This window comes from Rhamphochromis longiceps, linkage group LG12 (assembly GCF_057381845.1).
Source record: "Rhamphochromis longiceps isolate RC_006_pf linkage group LG12, R_longiceps_female_GT1.1, whole genome shotgun sequence".
Classification (NCBI taxonomy): Eukaryota; Metazoa; Chordata; class Actinopteri; order Cichliformes; family Cichlidae; genus Rhamphochromis; species Rhamphochromis longiceps.
Genome location: NC_140568.1, coordinates 12,092,381 through 12,109,349, shown reverse-complemented (window position 1 = coordinate 12,109,349; position 16,969 = coordinate 12,092,381). Strand labels below are relative to the sequence as shown.

The 16,969-nt window shown below is 40.6% G+C and overlaps 1 protein-coding gene across 4 annotated transcripts in view; it reads right to left on the bottom strand.

The window, feature by feature from the left end:
• Window positions 1-4,958: 4,958 nt before the first annotated feature.
• The window catches only part of LOC146656980 (syncytin-A-like), a 208,336-nt gene continuing 196,325 nt past the window's right edge, over window positions 4,959-16,969 (bottom strand). Inside the window, exons 1-4 of one of the 4 annotated variants that reach the window (XR_014913998.1) lie at window positions 12,757-12,803; window positions 12,085-12,304; window positions 5,618-7,736; window positions 4,959-5,573 (exon numbers count right to left, since the gene is read on the bottom strand). Coding sequence is in view for 3 of the 4 variants with exons in the window: in XM_085424769.1 (XP_085280895.1) it covers window positions 5,896-7,230 (1,335 nt within the window). In the remaining variant the exon portion in view is untranslated. Of the gene's footprint in view, window positions 9,086-12,084; window positions 12,305-12,756; window positions 12,804-16,969 lie in introns of those variants that run through there. The other 3 variants (XM_085424769.1, XM_085424768.1, XM_085424770.1) reach the window with 3 other exon arrangements.

The following is a 16,969-nucleotide window of genomic DNA, read 5'->3' as shown; positions in this document are numbered from 1 at the left end:
AAAATCTATTCAAATCAAAACTACAGATTTATTCAAGTAACACTGTATTTTTATGTTTTTGTGTGCAAGTTGCACTTGACATCAAATAATGTCAAATTTTAATCTGGGAAGTATAATAGAAGTATTTAAACATGTACTACTTAACCTCCTAGGACCTGGCGTCCACATATGTGGACATCACATTTTGGGTTATTTAGACCAAAATATTCCATTTTTCTCTACAGGGGCCTGATATCCACTTACGAGGACATTATACTGCCACTGTTTTATCAAAATTTAAAACGAATGTCTTCATATGTGGCTCTCATTTTTCTTAGAAACAAAAATAGAGTAAAAAAAATCTGGTGATTCTTTGTTTTTACATTCATTGGGTCCCAATATCCCGAAATATCAAAGAGAAATTAAAAATGCATGCCATGGAAGAGTTCGGGTCTTAGGAGGTTAAGTAAGGTACAAGTGCATCAAAACAGTCTCAGTTAGTTAATTCTCACCACTCTTAAAACCATTCATTGGGACTTTCCTGTAAGTATATGTTTTTTCTTATATATCATATTGTGGGAATGCTAAAGCAAAAACGGCAAAGTGCAGTCAAAGAGATTCAGCAGCTACAGGTAGGACAGCAGATCTGTACTTTCACTTTGCCTTTGTTCTCTCTTTCATGCAGTGCCTTGCTGTAAAACCCACTGCTAGTGACTGATCATTTCTTTTGACTGCCGTTTGGGTGGAGTGGGTTTTACACTAATGGCAGGGTGAGCTGCTTCTCCGCGTAGCAAAAGTGACCCAAAGGGTGCGCGTGTGTGTTTATGTGTGTGTTGTGGATGCAAAACACATAGTAAAGAGCTGTTTACGACCGAGCTAAGGTTGAAAGTGGCAATATACAGTGGGGCAAAAAAGTATTTAGTCAGCCACCGATTGTGCAAGTTCCCCCACTTAAAATGATGACAGAGGTCAGTAATTTGCACCAGAGGTACACTTCAACTGTGAGAGACAGAATGTGAAAAAAAATCCATGAATCCACATGGTAGGATTTGTAAAGAATTTATTCGTAAATCAGGGTGGAAAATAAGTATTTGGTCAATAACAAAAATACAACTCAATACTTTGTAACATAACCTTTGTTGGCAATAACAGAGGTCAAACGTTTACTATAGGTCTTTACCAGGTTTGCACACACAGTAGCTGGTATTTTGGCCCATTCCTCCATGCAGATCTTCTCGAGAGCAGTGATGTTTTGGGGCTGTCGCCGAGCAACACGGACTTTCAACTCCCGCCACAGATTTTCTATGGGGTTGAGGTCTGGAGACTGGCTAGGCCACTCCAGGACTTTCAAATGCTTCTTACGGAGCCACTCCTTTGTTGCCCGGGCGGTGTGTTTTGGATCATTGTCATGTTGGAAGACCCAGCCTCGTTTCATCTTCAAAGTTCTCACTGATGGAAGGAGGTTTTGGCTCAAAATCTCACGATACATGGCCCCATTCATTCTGTCCTTAACACGGATCAGTCGTCCTGTCCCCTTGGCAGAAAAACAGCCCCATAGCATGATGTTTCCACCCCCATGCTTCACAGTAGGTATGGTGTTCTTGGGATGCAACTCAGTATTCTTCTTCCTCCAAACACGACGAGTTGAGTTTATACCAAAAAGTTCTACTTTGGTTTCATCTGACCACATGACATTGTCCCAATCCTCTGCTGTATCATCCATGTGCTCTCTGGCAAACTTCAGACGGGCCTGGACATGCACTGGCTTCAGCAGCGGAACACGTCTGGCACTGCGGGATTTGATTCCCTGCCGTTGTAGTGTGTTACTGATGGTGACCTTTGTTACTTTGGTCCCAGCTCTCTGCAGGTCATTCACCAGGTCCCCCCGTGTGGTTCTGGGATCTTTGCTCACCGTTCTCATGATCATTTTGACCCCACGGGATGAGATCTTGCGTGGAGCCCCAGATCGAGGGAGATTATCAGTGGTCTTGTATGTCTTCCATTTTCTGATGATTGCTCCCACAGTTGATTTTTTCACACCAAGCTGCTTGCCTATTGTAGATTCACTCTTCCCAGTCTGGTGCAGGTCTACAATACTTTTCCTGGTGTCCTTCGAAAGCTCTTCGGTCTTGGCCATGGCGGAGTTTGGAGTCTGACTGTTTGAGGCTGTGGACAGGTGTCTTTTATACAGATGATGAGTTCAAACAGGTGCCATTCATACAGGTAACGAGTGGGGGACAGAAAAGCTTCTTACACAAGACGTTACAGGTCTGTGAGAGCCAGAGATTTTCCTTGTTTGAGGTGACCAAATACTTATTTTCCACCCTGATTTACGAATAAATTCTTTACAAATCCTACCATGTGAATTCATGGATTTTTTTTTCACATTCTGTCTCTCACAGTTGAAGTGTACCTCTGGTGCAAATTACTGACCTCTGTCATCATTTTAAGTGGGGGAACTTGCACAATCGGTGGCTGACTAAATACTTTTTTGCCCCACTGTAAATCCATCCCCGTTACCATAACATTTGTACATTGACCTTTTTAAAAACTGTGATTATAGAAACTGTTAAAATTAACTCAGTGTGCTCTTTTACGCTTCAGCTTTATCTGACCCAGGTGAGTCAAATGTAAAGTTCATGCATTTTTATATAAAATCTGAGTCTATTCAAAAGGGCAAAAAGTAAAATATGCACTCAATTTAAAAAAAAAAAAGGGGGGGGGGGGGGGGACGACAGTCTGAGTCCTGTACCACAGTTTGTAGGACACGTCTTGCTTGTCACATTCGCAAAGTAAAAGTTCATAGTTCAACTTACTTGCAGGTCACCGTTACAGCAGTGAAATGAGGTTACAGACATCCTGAGCAGCAAACTTATCATCATCCAATGTGTCTCGTTCTCTATCACTGAGCTCTGATGTTAAGGGCTTCTCATTTAGGCCGGCGTGCCGACCATTTAGCTAAATCAAAAAGTGCCAGCTCTCTTTCAGACAGGCTGACTAATTGGGCTGCCATTAAAACCCAGACTAGCGCTGCTCTCACTGCCAGAGGAGTGATAGAAACATGAAATGATGGTGAGAGAGAGAGACAAAGTGTCATCTGGTAATAAACATGTGACTTGCAAAGCAGCGAGTACGCTGTGTCCTGAGACTGAAAGCTTGCCTGAGAGCCACTAAGTATGTGTATAAGAGAAGGAGTCAATGTAAGATGGAGAAAGAGCAGTGAGAGTGAGGCGATGGGAGACAAAGAAAGAAGTGGCAGAGGAGAAAGTCTTCATGACATAAAACAGAAAGCTTGATCAATGCATCCCTCAGTCACCTCGTTAATAAAGACCAGTGCTTTTATTAGGCGTATAGCCTTGCAATATTTATACCATGAATATTTCAGAGTCCCCGGCAGGAGCCCAGACATGGAGCGCTGCCTTTCTGCAGAGAAGACAGAGTCACAGCTTTCGCTTTCCACCCCAGACACCCGGAGGAAAATAGTTAAGGTCCTTCATCATACTTTCTTTTTTCACGGTAAAACATTAAAAAGTTAAAACCCATGCTAAGTCTGAGGAAGCAGGACAACATGGGGTAAGAAGACAGAAAAGTTCATCTAAAATATGGTAAATAAAAAGCAATAAGTATAAGTTTATTTAAAGGAAAAAGAAAAAGTACAGTATTAAGTTTGATTGAGATAGTTTCTTTTTGTTGCCCCATCCAGTTTTTCATCCCTGTAGGATCAACCAGCAGCTCTGCCTTGATTAGGAGAAGCAAATATTTAATCCTCTTTGAAAAGGCGCCTACAGATACAGACAGGGTGTGCTTGATGCTCAAGGAAACTTTTAAAACATTTAGTCAACAAAAATATCAACTGATACAATATTCAACTGTGGAAAATATAAATACACCCATTTCTCCTAAAGCTAATACTGTCATCAGTAAAAATAACTTCCTTTGCACATCTTGTATCGTTGCTTAGCAGTCTCTGACAGCAGCTGCAATTTTGGAATACTCTGAAATTTCTTCAGCTGAAAAATATTTGAGGGTCTTTTTTTGCATGCACTCTCCATTTGAAATCCAAATGCAACATTTCAATTGAAATCGAAATCATAATGTTCAATCGTACTTTGCATTTAGTACTGAGTTTCATTCCTGACAACCTGAATAATGCTTTTTACCTGCACCAGTGTCTAATGTTACTTTGACCAAACAACTTTATCTGGAACATTCAATATGTTCATTGGCTACCACTGGGATTATTTTATCTAGAGAATGAATTGCATCAAATTATTTGATTTCTTACATCCTTTGCCAGACTCAAAGTCATCCACAATCTTTTCTTTTGAAAGCCTTTAGAGTTCTTTAAGTCTCGGTCTGGTGACGCTACTCACTTTGATGGCAAAGAGAACACCAAATCCTAGTTCTCAGAAGGATTAAGACACTCCCTAAGAAGTTTCTAATCACTGTCATCTAATCTGACCCTTGATTCTAATGTTAGAGGTTTGAAGGTATGAAGGAGTGTACTTACTTTCTCTAAAGATGAATGAAACCCTCTCCTGACATAATATTCACAATATTATTCTCAATCACAGGACACCTGACCCTAAAAGGATCAAAGGACAAGTCTCGTCCAATTTGAAGAGCTTCAAGGGTCATTAGCCCTGACACACAATGTGCCTAACCATACAAAAAAAATGCAGTGCTGACAGTAGCATGATGCAACAGTAATTAGCTTCATAGTTCACATTCTCTAATTAAAGCTTCTACCATGTAGGAAGTATCAAAGAAATGTTACAAGTCAGACATAAGAACAACATATAAAACTGTAAACATGTTGAGGGAAAACTCTGTAAAAAACCCAGGAGAAATAAAGACACAATGAGACAAAGTTACTTTCTTTATCAAACGTGTACACGGGTGAGCTGCTAAGAACAACTCACACCATGCACAGTGGCTTGGTAATTTTTATAGGAAAGACAGTGAGAACAGGATAAGAAAATACAAAACAAATAAAATAAACAACTCCATATGTGGCGCTAGTCTCGTCAGCAGAGAGCTGGGAGAAGGCTGTGAGAGATAAAACAATCTAAAACAATATGTCCCAAAACAGTATGTCTTTGCTGAGAAAGTCTAAAAAGATAATTCTAAACTAATCTAACCATAGACAAAAGGGCATGCTTGCACATTTAAAAGAAGGTAAAGAAACATAGAAACATTTTTCCTGTAACATTCCCTCCTGTTTTAACTTATTTTAAATGTATACAACAATTGTCTGTGAAGGTTATTTATTAAGTATCTTAAGCAATTTTTAAATTTTCAAAATGTCAGCATAGCAGAAATGGCAGTCATTTGGTCTAAAGAATAAAACAAAAGAAAATAATAAAAAGAAAAACATAGTAAATGAAAATCATAGTAAATGAAATAACAAGTGGAATAAACAAGAAAAAATAATAAAACTAAAACTACAAAAAATAAAGGATAAAAACCTTATATTTTAAAACGAAAACTTACAAAAAATAAAAGGATGAAAAGTAAAATGAAAACTTTATATTTAAAAATGATGAAAACCTAATATGTAAAATGAAAACTTCAAAAAATACAAGGATGAAAACCTTATATTATAAAATGAAAACTTCAAAAAATACAAGCATGAAACCTTATACTTAAAACGATGCAAACCTTAAATTGAAAACTTTATATGTAAAATAATGAAAACTTCATATTTAAAATGGAAACTTTATGTTTAAAACTGAAGACTTCAAAAAAATAAAAGCATGAAAACGTTATATTTAAAATGAAAAACTTTATGTTTAAAAGTCAAGACTTCAAAAAAAAAAAAATAAAAGCATGAAAACTTGCATAACCTACTAATGTTTTAATCAGTGCATGATCACTTGACAAGTCATTTTTAATCACCACGTCATTTATTAGCAGCTAGTACAAGTTCTCCTCTAACAGAATTGCAACGGGATGTTGTTCTTCTTCAGGCACGGCAACATAAGCAGTCATTGTAGTTGTTATCATCTGTGAAATCATTACTCTTAGACATGGCAACACACACAACACTAATATGAGCAGTGCTATCATGATGAGACCTAGAAGGAAAAATGGCTTTGCTACAGCAGCCAGCCATGAACCGCTGAACAGCCAGCTTTGTGCTGTAGCTGCTCCAGGTGTGTGTTCAGTGACATATTTTTGCAGAGCGGTCAAATTCTGCAAAGCTTCATAAATGTCTCCTCCAGTTTCGTATCCATCAGGGATAAAAGTGCAACATGTTTCCCCGATCAGCTTGCAAACTCCTCCTTGTGATGCTGTTAGCAGGTCTAGTGTCAGTCTGTTCTGCAGCACCATCGTTCTGATGGCCTGCTGTTCTCCTGCTAAGGCGGTTCCCAGGGTCTTAGTCAAGTTGATGTGTCGTAGCAGAGCATATCGGTTGATTTCCACATGATCCCGCACCTCGGCAACTCCAATGCCGGGGATCAAGCTCTGTAAGAATTTCACTCCTCCTCCCCAGATGCGAAACTCTCCCGGCACTCCAGTGTCCACGGTAATGCCGAAAGAATTGGGGGAGGCGATGTCCACTTCACGTCTCTGCCGGCTGCTTGGGTGATGTGCAACACTTTGCATGAAGAAAACGTGATCTGATAATTCCACCAGGGCGCACAGACCTCCCCAACCTTCAGGGACTGACAGATAAGCCTTGTTGCCACATAGGAAGTACCAGTCAGCCAAAACTCTGGTTCCTCTACTGCTGGGTGCCGTCCGTGCACATCCTGTCTGGTACTGAGTCTTTGTTTGTAGTGGCATTCGGTAGCTGTAGTCGGAGCGACAGTTTAGGCCCATCAGCGTCGTGTTACTGGCACAGGTGGCGTTGATTGAACAGGCCATACACTTCCTCTCGTTCCTTGGTGGGCAGAAAGTGTATATGTGCTTACATAGGTGAGTAGGCAGCTCCCCCACTGCCCGCGAGCCATTGTTCATCACACATACTGGCAGTTGTGATGCGTTCAGTTTGTTCAGTAGAATTACATCAGGCAGCGGGTCTGAGACTTGGGGCCAGGTCAGTAGGTATGTCTGTCCGGAACAGTTCACATTTGTGAGTGATGATGACCTCCAGGTTGCTTTCGCTGGGATGCTGTAGTTGGCTTTGGACCAAACCGTAGCCTGGATGTGTTGCCAGGCCCAACAGGCACCAACTGCGATCTTCAGGTATGCTGTACGGCCACAGGCCAGACGTCTGCGAGGATAGGGGCATATGGGTACATGCATAGCAGTCAGTTTTGTTATTCAAGTGAGCTGTAGTGTTCATAAACTGCCACCAGAAGTTAGTGGCGTAGCCATGGGGAAACTTGGTGTACTTTCCTTTGTCATACAGTGTCTGCCTTTTCTCCATATAGCGTGACTTGTTGTCCCTCACGGAAGCAAAGGTGAGGAGCCCGGCCATGGTCAGGGCCGCTGCAGTTGATAAGAGCCACCACCTCATGACGACGGGACACACCCTCCTGTCGCGAGTAGACCCCCCGGCCAGGAAAGCTGACCCCTCCACCGGGCGAGATCACAACAAGTAGGCAAGCCTGCCGTCAGCTGTGTTTAGATGGCTTCACTGACTCGCCTGCAGTGACTCTGATGGACCCAGGATGGTCGTTCCGCAATTTTGCAAGCGGTCGGTGTAGTGAGGAGGACTTGGTATGGCCCCTCCCACCTGGGTGTGCTCCAGTTTTTCCTTTGGAGCACCTTGATCAGAACCCAGTCACCGGGCTTTAGTCTGCAAGACACTGGAGAAACATCATCAGGTTGTTGATTATGTACAATGATCTCTTTGTTTTCTAACAGCTTAGACATCCATTCTGCTAATGTGTTTTCTCTGATTGACTGGTAATAGGCAGTGGAAACGGCCTGCCATGAATGATTTCAAATGGAGTTAGTTTATGGGAGCCTTGTGTTAAGCGCATCCACATTTTCACTAAACCCAAACATTCAGGCCACGGCCTTCCTGTTTCTGCCATGCATTTCCTGAGCCTTTGTTTTATAGTGCCGTTAGTTCTCTCTACAAGGCCTGCGCTCTGAGGGTGATAAGCACAGTGGTGTTTTATGCTGAAACCGAGTGCTTCAGAGACCTTAGTGATGACATCATTTACAAAATGAGTGCCGTTGTCTGACCGTATCAAAGCTGGGATGCCATATGTGGGTATGAAGTGATTGCACAGGCACTTTGCTACTGAAATTGCATCTGCCTTTTTCACTGGATAGATTTCCGGCCACTTTGAGAACACGTCTATAACCACTAGGGCGTATTTTGACCCTTGACATTCGCTTAGTTCAATAAAATCCATATGAATTGTGTGAAAAGGATGAGGCGGAGTTGGAAAACGGCCTCTTTGTGGTCGCAGGTTACCCTGAGCATTATATTTTTGACACGTCATGCATGTTCTGACAAATTGTTTTGCTGAGGTTTCAAAATTTACAGTGTAGAATTTACAGTGTAGAAATGAGAGTATTGTGTAGAATTTACAGTGTAGAAATGAGAGTTGACAATACTGGTCAGTCCCCCCGTTGACAAATGCGTACAGCCATGAGTCACTAATGCCGCCATTTTGTGGAGGAATTTTGGCAACACTGGCTTGCCATAACACATCATTAAGTCGTTTGTCAGAACTGCACCGTGTTTTAGCCATTTTGCCTGCTCTGCTGTGCTTGCTGCTTTTTGTTCATTTTTCAACACATCCAGTGGAATCTGATGTGTGTTTACTGCCATCAATGTGATGTTTGCCTGTTGTGCCGCCTATTTTGCTGCTCTGTCAGCAAAATTGTTGCCTGTAGTAATGAAAGAGTCAGTAGGCGTTGTAAGAGGTTGGCATGCTGGTTTGCCAGTTGGTGTAATCATTCCTCTGGTTTTCCAGATTTTTTGCAAAATGATGCACAGCAGAGAAAACATACTGGCTGTCTATATAAATGGTTATTTGTTTATCTTTGTGTATTTCACATGCGCAACAATCTCGTGTGAAGTGACCTTCCTCTCCACGGTTCTAGCAGGCGTTGTCTCTATGTTATCTGCTGTTTCTGCGTGGCTGTCTGCGGCCTTGGTGTTTGTGACTTTGCTCGCCTCTCTGTTCCTGATAGCCACCTGCGAATTAGTGTTTTAGTCTGTTGTCAACAGTCAGCCTTATTTTTAAGTTACAGAATGCTTCTCCCTTTTTTTGGTTTTTGTTTTTTTTGTTTGGGAGAATAGATGCAACTCTACATTTTCACTTAAGGCAGTTTTAGATAATTTCTAGTTCTTCAAACAATGCATGGATCTCACACATTTCAAACTTTCAAGTTAGGGTTGTTTCCCATTTATACAAATATATATATTTAACTTTGCATTGCTCATAGCTCACAGCTCTAAACCTAGGCATTTTTCAATCATATGCCTAATCACTATGTGTCACTGTGATTCTCAAGTATGGTCACAAGTTCGTTTAAATTCGTTTCCAAAACCAACAAAATAATCAAACAAAAACAAAAAACATAAACGTGTCAGGACACAAAAGAAAAAGAGGAAAAAAAAAATGCTGCCACCCGTACAAGGCAGAAGTCTGCATATGTTGGCTTTTAATAGCATGCAGCTTGTAACATACTAGACTAATGTGCCTGTGTTAATTCAGCTCCATATTATTGTGTGAAGTTTCACTGGGTTGGGAGTGGTTTTGTGTGTGTCACATTTTTGGTGAGCCAATGGCTGGAATGAGGTTGGACTAATTAGAGGCAGGTGTACTTGATTGCACTGATACACTGGTCTACTTATAGCCCACACTACAACCACTGCTGTTTTGTTTTGTCTCTCTGTGCAGGTATGTAATGTGATGAAATCAGATATGATTGGGATGGATTGGTTTTGCGCTATGAATTTTATATTAAGTGTGTCGTTTTGTCTCTCTGTGCAGTCCAGGGCCTATTATATGCCACAGCCTAAAGGCAGCAGAGTTGCAGAGGCTTGAGTGACCACTGACTATATGCTTGCAGGGTGGTGGGTCTCCAAGGACAACTTCTAACCCTGTTAAAGGCAACATGTGGAGTGCAACTTGGCTGTGTGGCATAGCTGGCTCTGGCCTTGGGACTGTGTGTTTTTATACAATTCTTAAGTGGGACACTGGACTGTTTTATCTTTTATCTCTTGATATATTTTTCGTCAATAAATTATCTTTTAGAATTTTATTGACTGACATCTTTTTGCCCATGACTGAAACGGTTGGTCAGACCTAGAGTCTTTCTTTGGGCAGAATAGCAGCTTCTGCTCTAAAAGAAACAAATAAATAAAAAGAAAAGAAAATGTGGAACATGCTCATCAGCTTAGCAGTGTCTACATATTTAATTCAGCTTCTCAATCCTGTAGTTTTAGCTGTTGTCTACAGGGTTTTGCTTATAGAGCACACCTATAATAACAACCAATATCTCAGCAATGTGTCATTCTAGGATGATAAGTTTCAAGCTGGTCAAGTGCCTCTATGCACTTCATTAGTTTAGTTATTCTCTGTATTGTCTTCATCTCACATGTCATTACACTGAGTTTCAGCAAACCTTAAGCTTGATGCAGACTACTGCTTAACAATTATCCACCTCACATCATAACCGATTAAGGTGCCTCTTCATATTAATATTATGTCATTGTTAATATTATCCTCTTTGTCTTATATGACAGCAATAGCATATTATAATATTTTATCAGTGTGTACCACTATACTACTACTGAGCCAATTTGATAGTTAGGATCATCTTATTCAGCAAACAGATAATTTTGAATTCATCCAATCTGCGGTCACATTTGTTCTCTCTATTGCATGGCGGACCAGGCAGGTCTATTATAATATATTATTTATATTTTATTTTGTATCCATCAAGGGCTTCAGATGACCTGCAGAATCATCCTTTTCCCAAGGTGGAGACAGTTACCTTTTCACACACTGTCCTTGGCTGAACAGTGACACAGCCTTAATATACTTTATTTATGTTATTAAAATATTTTCGTGTGAATTATTTGCTTTATATTCATTTTATACATTGTGGGCATGGTCATCATGCCAACTGTGTTTCATTGATAATATCACTTTACAGGTTGTTATCCTTGCTATTATTAATTTCAAATACTCTAAAGATAATTTCTACTGTAATTTTCCCTTTGTTCATCTTTATTTCGTACTTTTTATATTTATATCTACTCAGTGGGGTCTGTTTTCAACCCTTTTAAACTACTTCAAACTACTTTGATCTCTAGTTTTCACTTAATAAGGGATTATTAAGTTCTTCCTGATATGGGTGGTGCTGCAGATGCGGCTGCAGGAATGAGTGATGGCTTTCTAAAAGGGTTGTGGGAACTGCACAGTGTCTCGTCTTCTGGTTTTACTAAACTGGCAGTTGAGTTCTATTCTTCTGACTGTTTATATTTTGTTTTCTTAAATCTCTCAGTTTACAGACACTGTTTTTTTCCGGCGTCTGGACTTTTCTTTTCTCACCACTGCTCGTCAGCAGGAGTGAGTTTTAATTTCACTTGCTTGATTACCCATCTTATTTATGTATTTACTTATTTTTTGTTTAAGTAATACACAATACAGCTGCTATCACCTTCGCTGGTATTAGAGACGAGAGTGGTTGCTCACACGCCCTTCTACTTTCAGACTATTTCCAAAAGCGGTGTGAACTTTACGAGACGGAACTCGACCGTTCTCTCAACTCACCAGCACGTCAGTGAATAGCAGTAAAAGAAAAACACAGTAGGAGCAGCTCAGTCTCTTATTGGACCGTGAAAAGTCAGCTTGCTCCGTTAGTTACAACAATACACACATACATTCACATTCACACTTATTCGCGCGATCGGAACCCTTATAATAAGGGGAGCTGCCAGTCTTTCTGTAGACGAGCTACTTATTCCCTTGACCCAGCTGGGGGAGCTACTCAGAGCTCCAAACCTAACCCACAAGAGTGGGGAGCTTCCAGTCGACGAGCTCCAAGCTACCAGCCGACGAGCTACTTTAAACCCACAGAAGTGGGGAGCTTCCAGTCGCGACGAGCTACTTTCGCTATTTTAAATTCCCTGAATTTAAAATACGCTTTTACGCAAGATTGTGTCAGTGTGTCTGTATCTACCTGGTCAGTGTCGCCGGGTCTGGTCCACCTCGATCGGGCCCCACCACCGTGGGTCGCTTTCTAAGAACGTTGGCCAAGACTCGAATTTAACGCCCTTGGTCTTTGACCACACACCTAGTGTGTGGGCTGTCGACAGACGAGCAACGTGGACTGGTCACGGAGATGGGACACGATGGAGGCGCTCCGGCTCCGAAGGACCAAGAAATGTTGAGGGAAAACTCTGTAAAAAACCCAGGAGAAATAAAGACACAATGAGACAAAGTTACTTTCTTTATCAAACGTGTACACGGGTGAGCTGCTAAGAACAACTCACACCATGCACAGTGGCTTGGTAATTTTTATAGGAAAGACAGTGAGAACAGGATAAGAAAATACAAAACAAATAAAATAAACAACTCCATATGTGGCGCTAGTCTCGTCAGCAGAGAGCTGGGAGAAGGCTGTGAGAGATAAAACAATCTAAAACAATATGTCCCAAAACAGTATGTCTTTGCTGAGAAAGTCTAAAAAGATAATTCTAAACTAATCTAACCATAGACAAAAGGGCATGCTTGCACATTTAAAAGAAGGTAAAGAAACATAGAAACATTTTTCCTGTAACAAAACACATTGACATAAAAGTGCATGTCTCAGACACTAAACTTAAAGTTTTGTGACCCTGCAGTGGCTCACAGTGTCAACAAGCAAGGCCAAGCTCCCTTTCAAGCTCCCTATCTTCCTTCCCTATGCTGCCAGAGCTCGATTATTTGGATTTGTCCTGAACAAAGCCTTGGCTCACACCCTCCTTCTTATCTCGCATTCCTGTGGAGGCATCTGGACAGCAAAGAGAGTAAAGACACCATCATCTCATCCAGATTCAGAAGTCGTTTAGGCTTTTGTTTTAGATGTCCACATCCAGTTTTTCTTTTTACCTCCTAATGCAGGATTATTGCTGGCATGTGAACATTATTAGTGGTGCTTTGATTGTAATATAATGCTGCTATTCACCATGTTTGTAAAAGAAAAGAGGTACTATCAGTTATTTGTGCAGCATACACCCTTACTTTATCCAGACCATGTCCTATCACTCCTATTTGACAATGAGACTAGGGCTGTGCGATATGACCAAATCCCGATATAAGACATCTATCATCCCGATGACGTATAAATCACAAAAATTAAAACTTTTCTGTAAATTCTGTGAATCTCAGGCAGCTCGACTTGCGTGAAGTGTTTTCAGCTAGGCGCTGCGTACCTGGAGTTATGACTTTTAACCAATACATTAAACGATACATTTTTAGACATAAGTTGTAACGGCCGCCGTTTTCTTTGTGAATATTTATTACACGGCGTGCTGCGGGGAAAAGCCTGTTCTAATGTTTGAGTCTGAGGTTTATTTTTTGGCACCTAACGCCTCTTTTTGCATACTCTTTCACGGGATTTAGTTTATTTTGAAAAGGATCTTGAGCTTTATTGTGAAAGGTTAATATGCAAAACAAACAAGCGGACGGCGGAGCCATGCCATTGTTTTACCGTCGTGGTTGCTAACGACAACGAGTAAAAACAGTTGCTTGTCTGTCCATAGTGAGGTCATACTAAACATAAGAAAAAGACAGAACTTTAAGAAATTAATATAGCCACTACAGTGACCATCAAAACGATGAAAAAATATTGCCGTAAACAGTTTATTTTGCGACACCACGAAACAAACGATAGCGTAAAATGAAACGATAGACGTTTTTATATCGTCATCCGATATATATCGTTATATCAAACAGCCCTAAATGAGACCATCATAAACCTCAAACAGGCTGATGATCTCATAGATCTTGGTTAGGCATTTACTGCCGGTATGAAAGTCGGTGTGGCCTCTAGTTGACTGTACAATAACAATAGAAAGGACAAAGAGAAGGAAGCTTTGAAGGCTTTCTGTTTTCTCAATCCACATTTTCTGAAGCAGGAAAGACATTTTCTTTCTTAGCTCCTCCAGGCTATTAAACATGGCCCCACCAGTGTCATTTTCAGGTCATTCCACATATTCTAGTGTGAGTCTTTTCCACCCGGGTTTCTTTATGATTTTATGTATTCTTAAAATACGCAGAACTATGAGTTGATCGTATTATAGTGCAGTCCTGCCTTAAACAGCTTAGCAACAAGTACAGTTTTACTAATAAACCACATGAGGAGAATAACATTGGTTATCTTTTAACAGCACAATGTTCTGCTTGTTACTTTGTATGCTATATGTGTCACCTACACCAGGGATGCCAAACTCATTTTATATCACAGGCAACATACAGCCCACTTTATGTTATGGCATGAAGTGGGCCAGAGCGTTGAAACTTTAATTTCCATCAGTGTAAAAAGTTTCACTATGCATTTAATGAGTTATCTTAATATAAGACAAAGAAGAGCAATTTCCACATTACGTTTTTCTACATGGTAAAGAAATGCTGCTCTAGTAAATGAAAGAAATCTGCCTCTGAACTTTGGTTGGAAAAAGTATTGTTCAAAATCACAAAAATGTATAACTGAATTACATTGGTGTGTTGTGAATGACCATGAGGGAGGTTTTTATGGGCAGGAAAAACTAAAACCTTTAAAAATACTGTTAAAATTCCAAAATTTATGCTCTCTGGATGGCTTTTGAAAACATGACAGTGGGCCGGAATGAAGTCTTTGCCATGCTGATTCTGATCTAAACACTGTAGACTCTGCTCATGATTGACCCCGATGAACAAAACAGAGTCCAAGACGTCACCCAACAAATTTCCTAATCAAGAATCAGGACACTCAAAAAATGTTCAACCCAAAGGAAACCACTGGTGATGTGGTTTCCTTTTGGCTGGACACTCTGTTAGGTCTCATGTTCATACCCCAAGGTCACAGGGCAGGTACACATTCCATTGAGTACTTAAAAAAGTACATTATTACAGCCATCATCCACTCAACAGAGGTTTTACTTGTTACACAAAGGTTCACTCATCTCATTTTAAAGACTATTGCACATTAATTCTTCCTTAGTCGGCCAGATTTTGCATGCATGTTTCTAATTAACTCAGGTGACTTATTATCATTACATTGCCTTTCTCTTTCTAAAGTGTAGAAAATGCCCTGAAGATAATCGTGAGGAAAAATAGGCTTATGCAAGGTTTCTTATCTCAGTCTTTATGCAGATTAACCAAAAGCTTTTTGAGGGTTTGCGGTAAATGGACTGTGGTTAGGGTGAGAGCACTTGCGAGTCCCACGGCCAATCTGTGGCCGCTCCTTCACCTCCCTCTCATCTTCATGCAACTCCTCTCTCCCTCTTCATTCTCTACAGACCCAGGAACAACCTACAAGGCTGACCGCTTCACTTAGATCCAAGTCCTTTGAGGACCAAGTGCCATTTAAGGCTCAAATGGACGTATGTAACAATCTCTCCAACTTAGTTCTTCCTTTATCTCCTTCCTTCCCAATTTCTCTTCATTAATCTAGTCTCTCACTTTCTCTATACCCACCTTTTCCTCCTTCACCTCTTTCACTCCCTTTCACTCTCCCTGTGGACCGTTTCAGGCCTGTTTAGGTATGCATCATCAAGTGCACATTTAGAGGTGTCAGAGAATTGATTGTTCCTCCTTCGCCTTCATCTCCTTGGCTTGTACTCACATCTCCCTCTCCCCTGCAAAAGTCAGACTCCCCCAATTTTTTTTTTTTCATTTATCGCTCTCGTTTCCCAGAATCCCCTGGGGCGTGACAGTCACTGCTGACATCTGTGACACCTTCCACAATCTTATTTCCCAGAGAAATGAGCTGATGTGTGTCTATGTACTTAACTGTGTATTATTGCGAGCTTGTGTTTATGTGCGTGTTGCAGAGTTTATATTAAGTGATCTGTATGTTTGTGTGCATGCCTGAGAGCCACTTCATTTAAATGCACATGCATGGCTGGACATCCTTGTTTTGTTTGCATAGTGATGTATTGCCCAATGTGTGTACATGCGTGTGCATTCTTTGCGGGTTTACATTAAACAGATGTACTTGTGCTTGTGCAGTATTTGAGTGTGTTGCTTAAGGATATATGCTGCATCTGATGGATTAGTAATGTTTGAGCTGCATTTCCTTTTGTCTTTTCATACTTTCTTCTAGGTTTGAAAAGAGTAAACTGAAAACACGGTGTTTTTGCGGAGAAGAGCTGGATCTGCGTCTTCTGCTGTTCAAACAGTTTAAAACAGAGGGTTGGCTTGACAGTAGCAGTATATCACTAGAGCGTAAGATCCAGTCCTTCAAGTGACTGTGCACTCACTTCCAAAATGCAGATGTCCATTTTTATTTCATCACGTTCACGCACAGTGCATATACTTGTAATTCTCAATTTACTGCGTGGAATAAATTTCCATTATCTCCCAACCTCAGCCTCTTCCTCATTTAATTGCTTTGTGTTGGAGATGAAGGCACAATTAGTTTTAGGAGAGAAAAAAGGAGAAAAGAAATACAAATTGGACATTTTAGAAAATAAATGTCTACAACGTACAGTACCTGCTATTTTGTGATTTTGAAATCTTGCTTATTTATGACAATAATTCTGCTGATTATCCCAAAGTGTAATTTAAAAATCATTATAAAAACATTGTTCTCATTAAAGAGAAGAGATGTGGTGACGGAGCTGCAAGAACTAAGTTAGAGCAAGAGATATAAATCGTTTAATCACATTTATTCAGTGTAAGCCCACCTTCAGTGCCTGTAATAATCCATCTTTAAATAAACTATGAGAGATCGAACCATGAAGCAGATCTTTAGACAATGATGGATGTTTTTAATAGACACGTTTCTTTCTGTCTGTCTGTCCGCAGCACATCTTTTATCTGCCGGTCGTACGAGGTGCCCCATTCTCTTCTGTCAGAGCTGTCGTTGACTCACAGGCTTA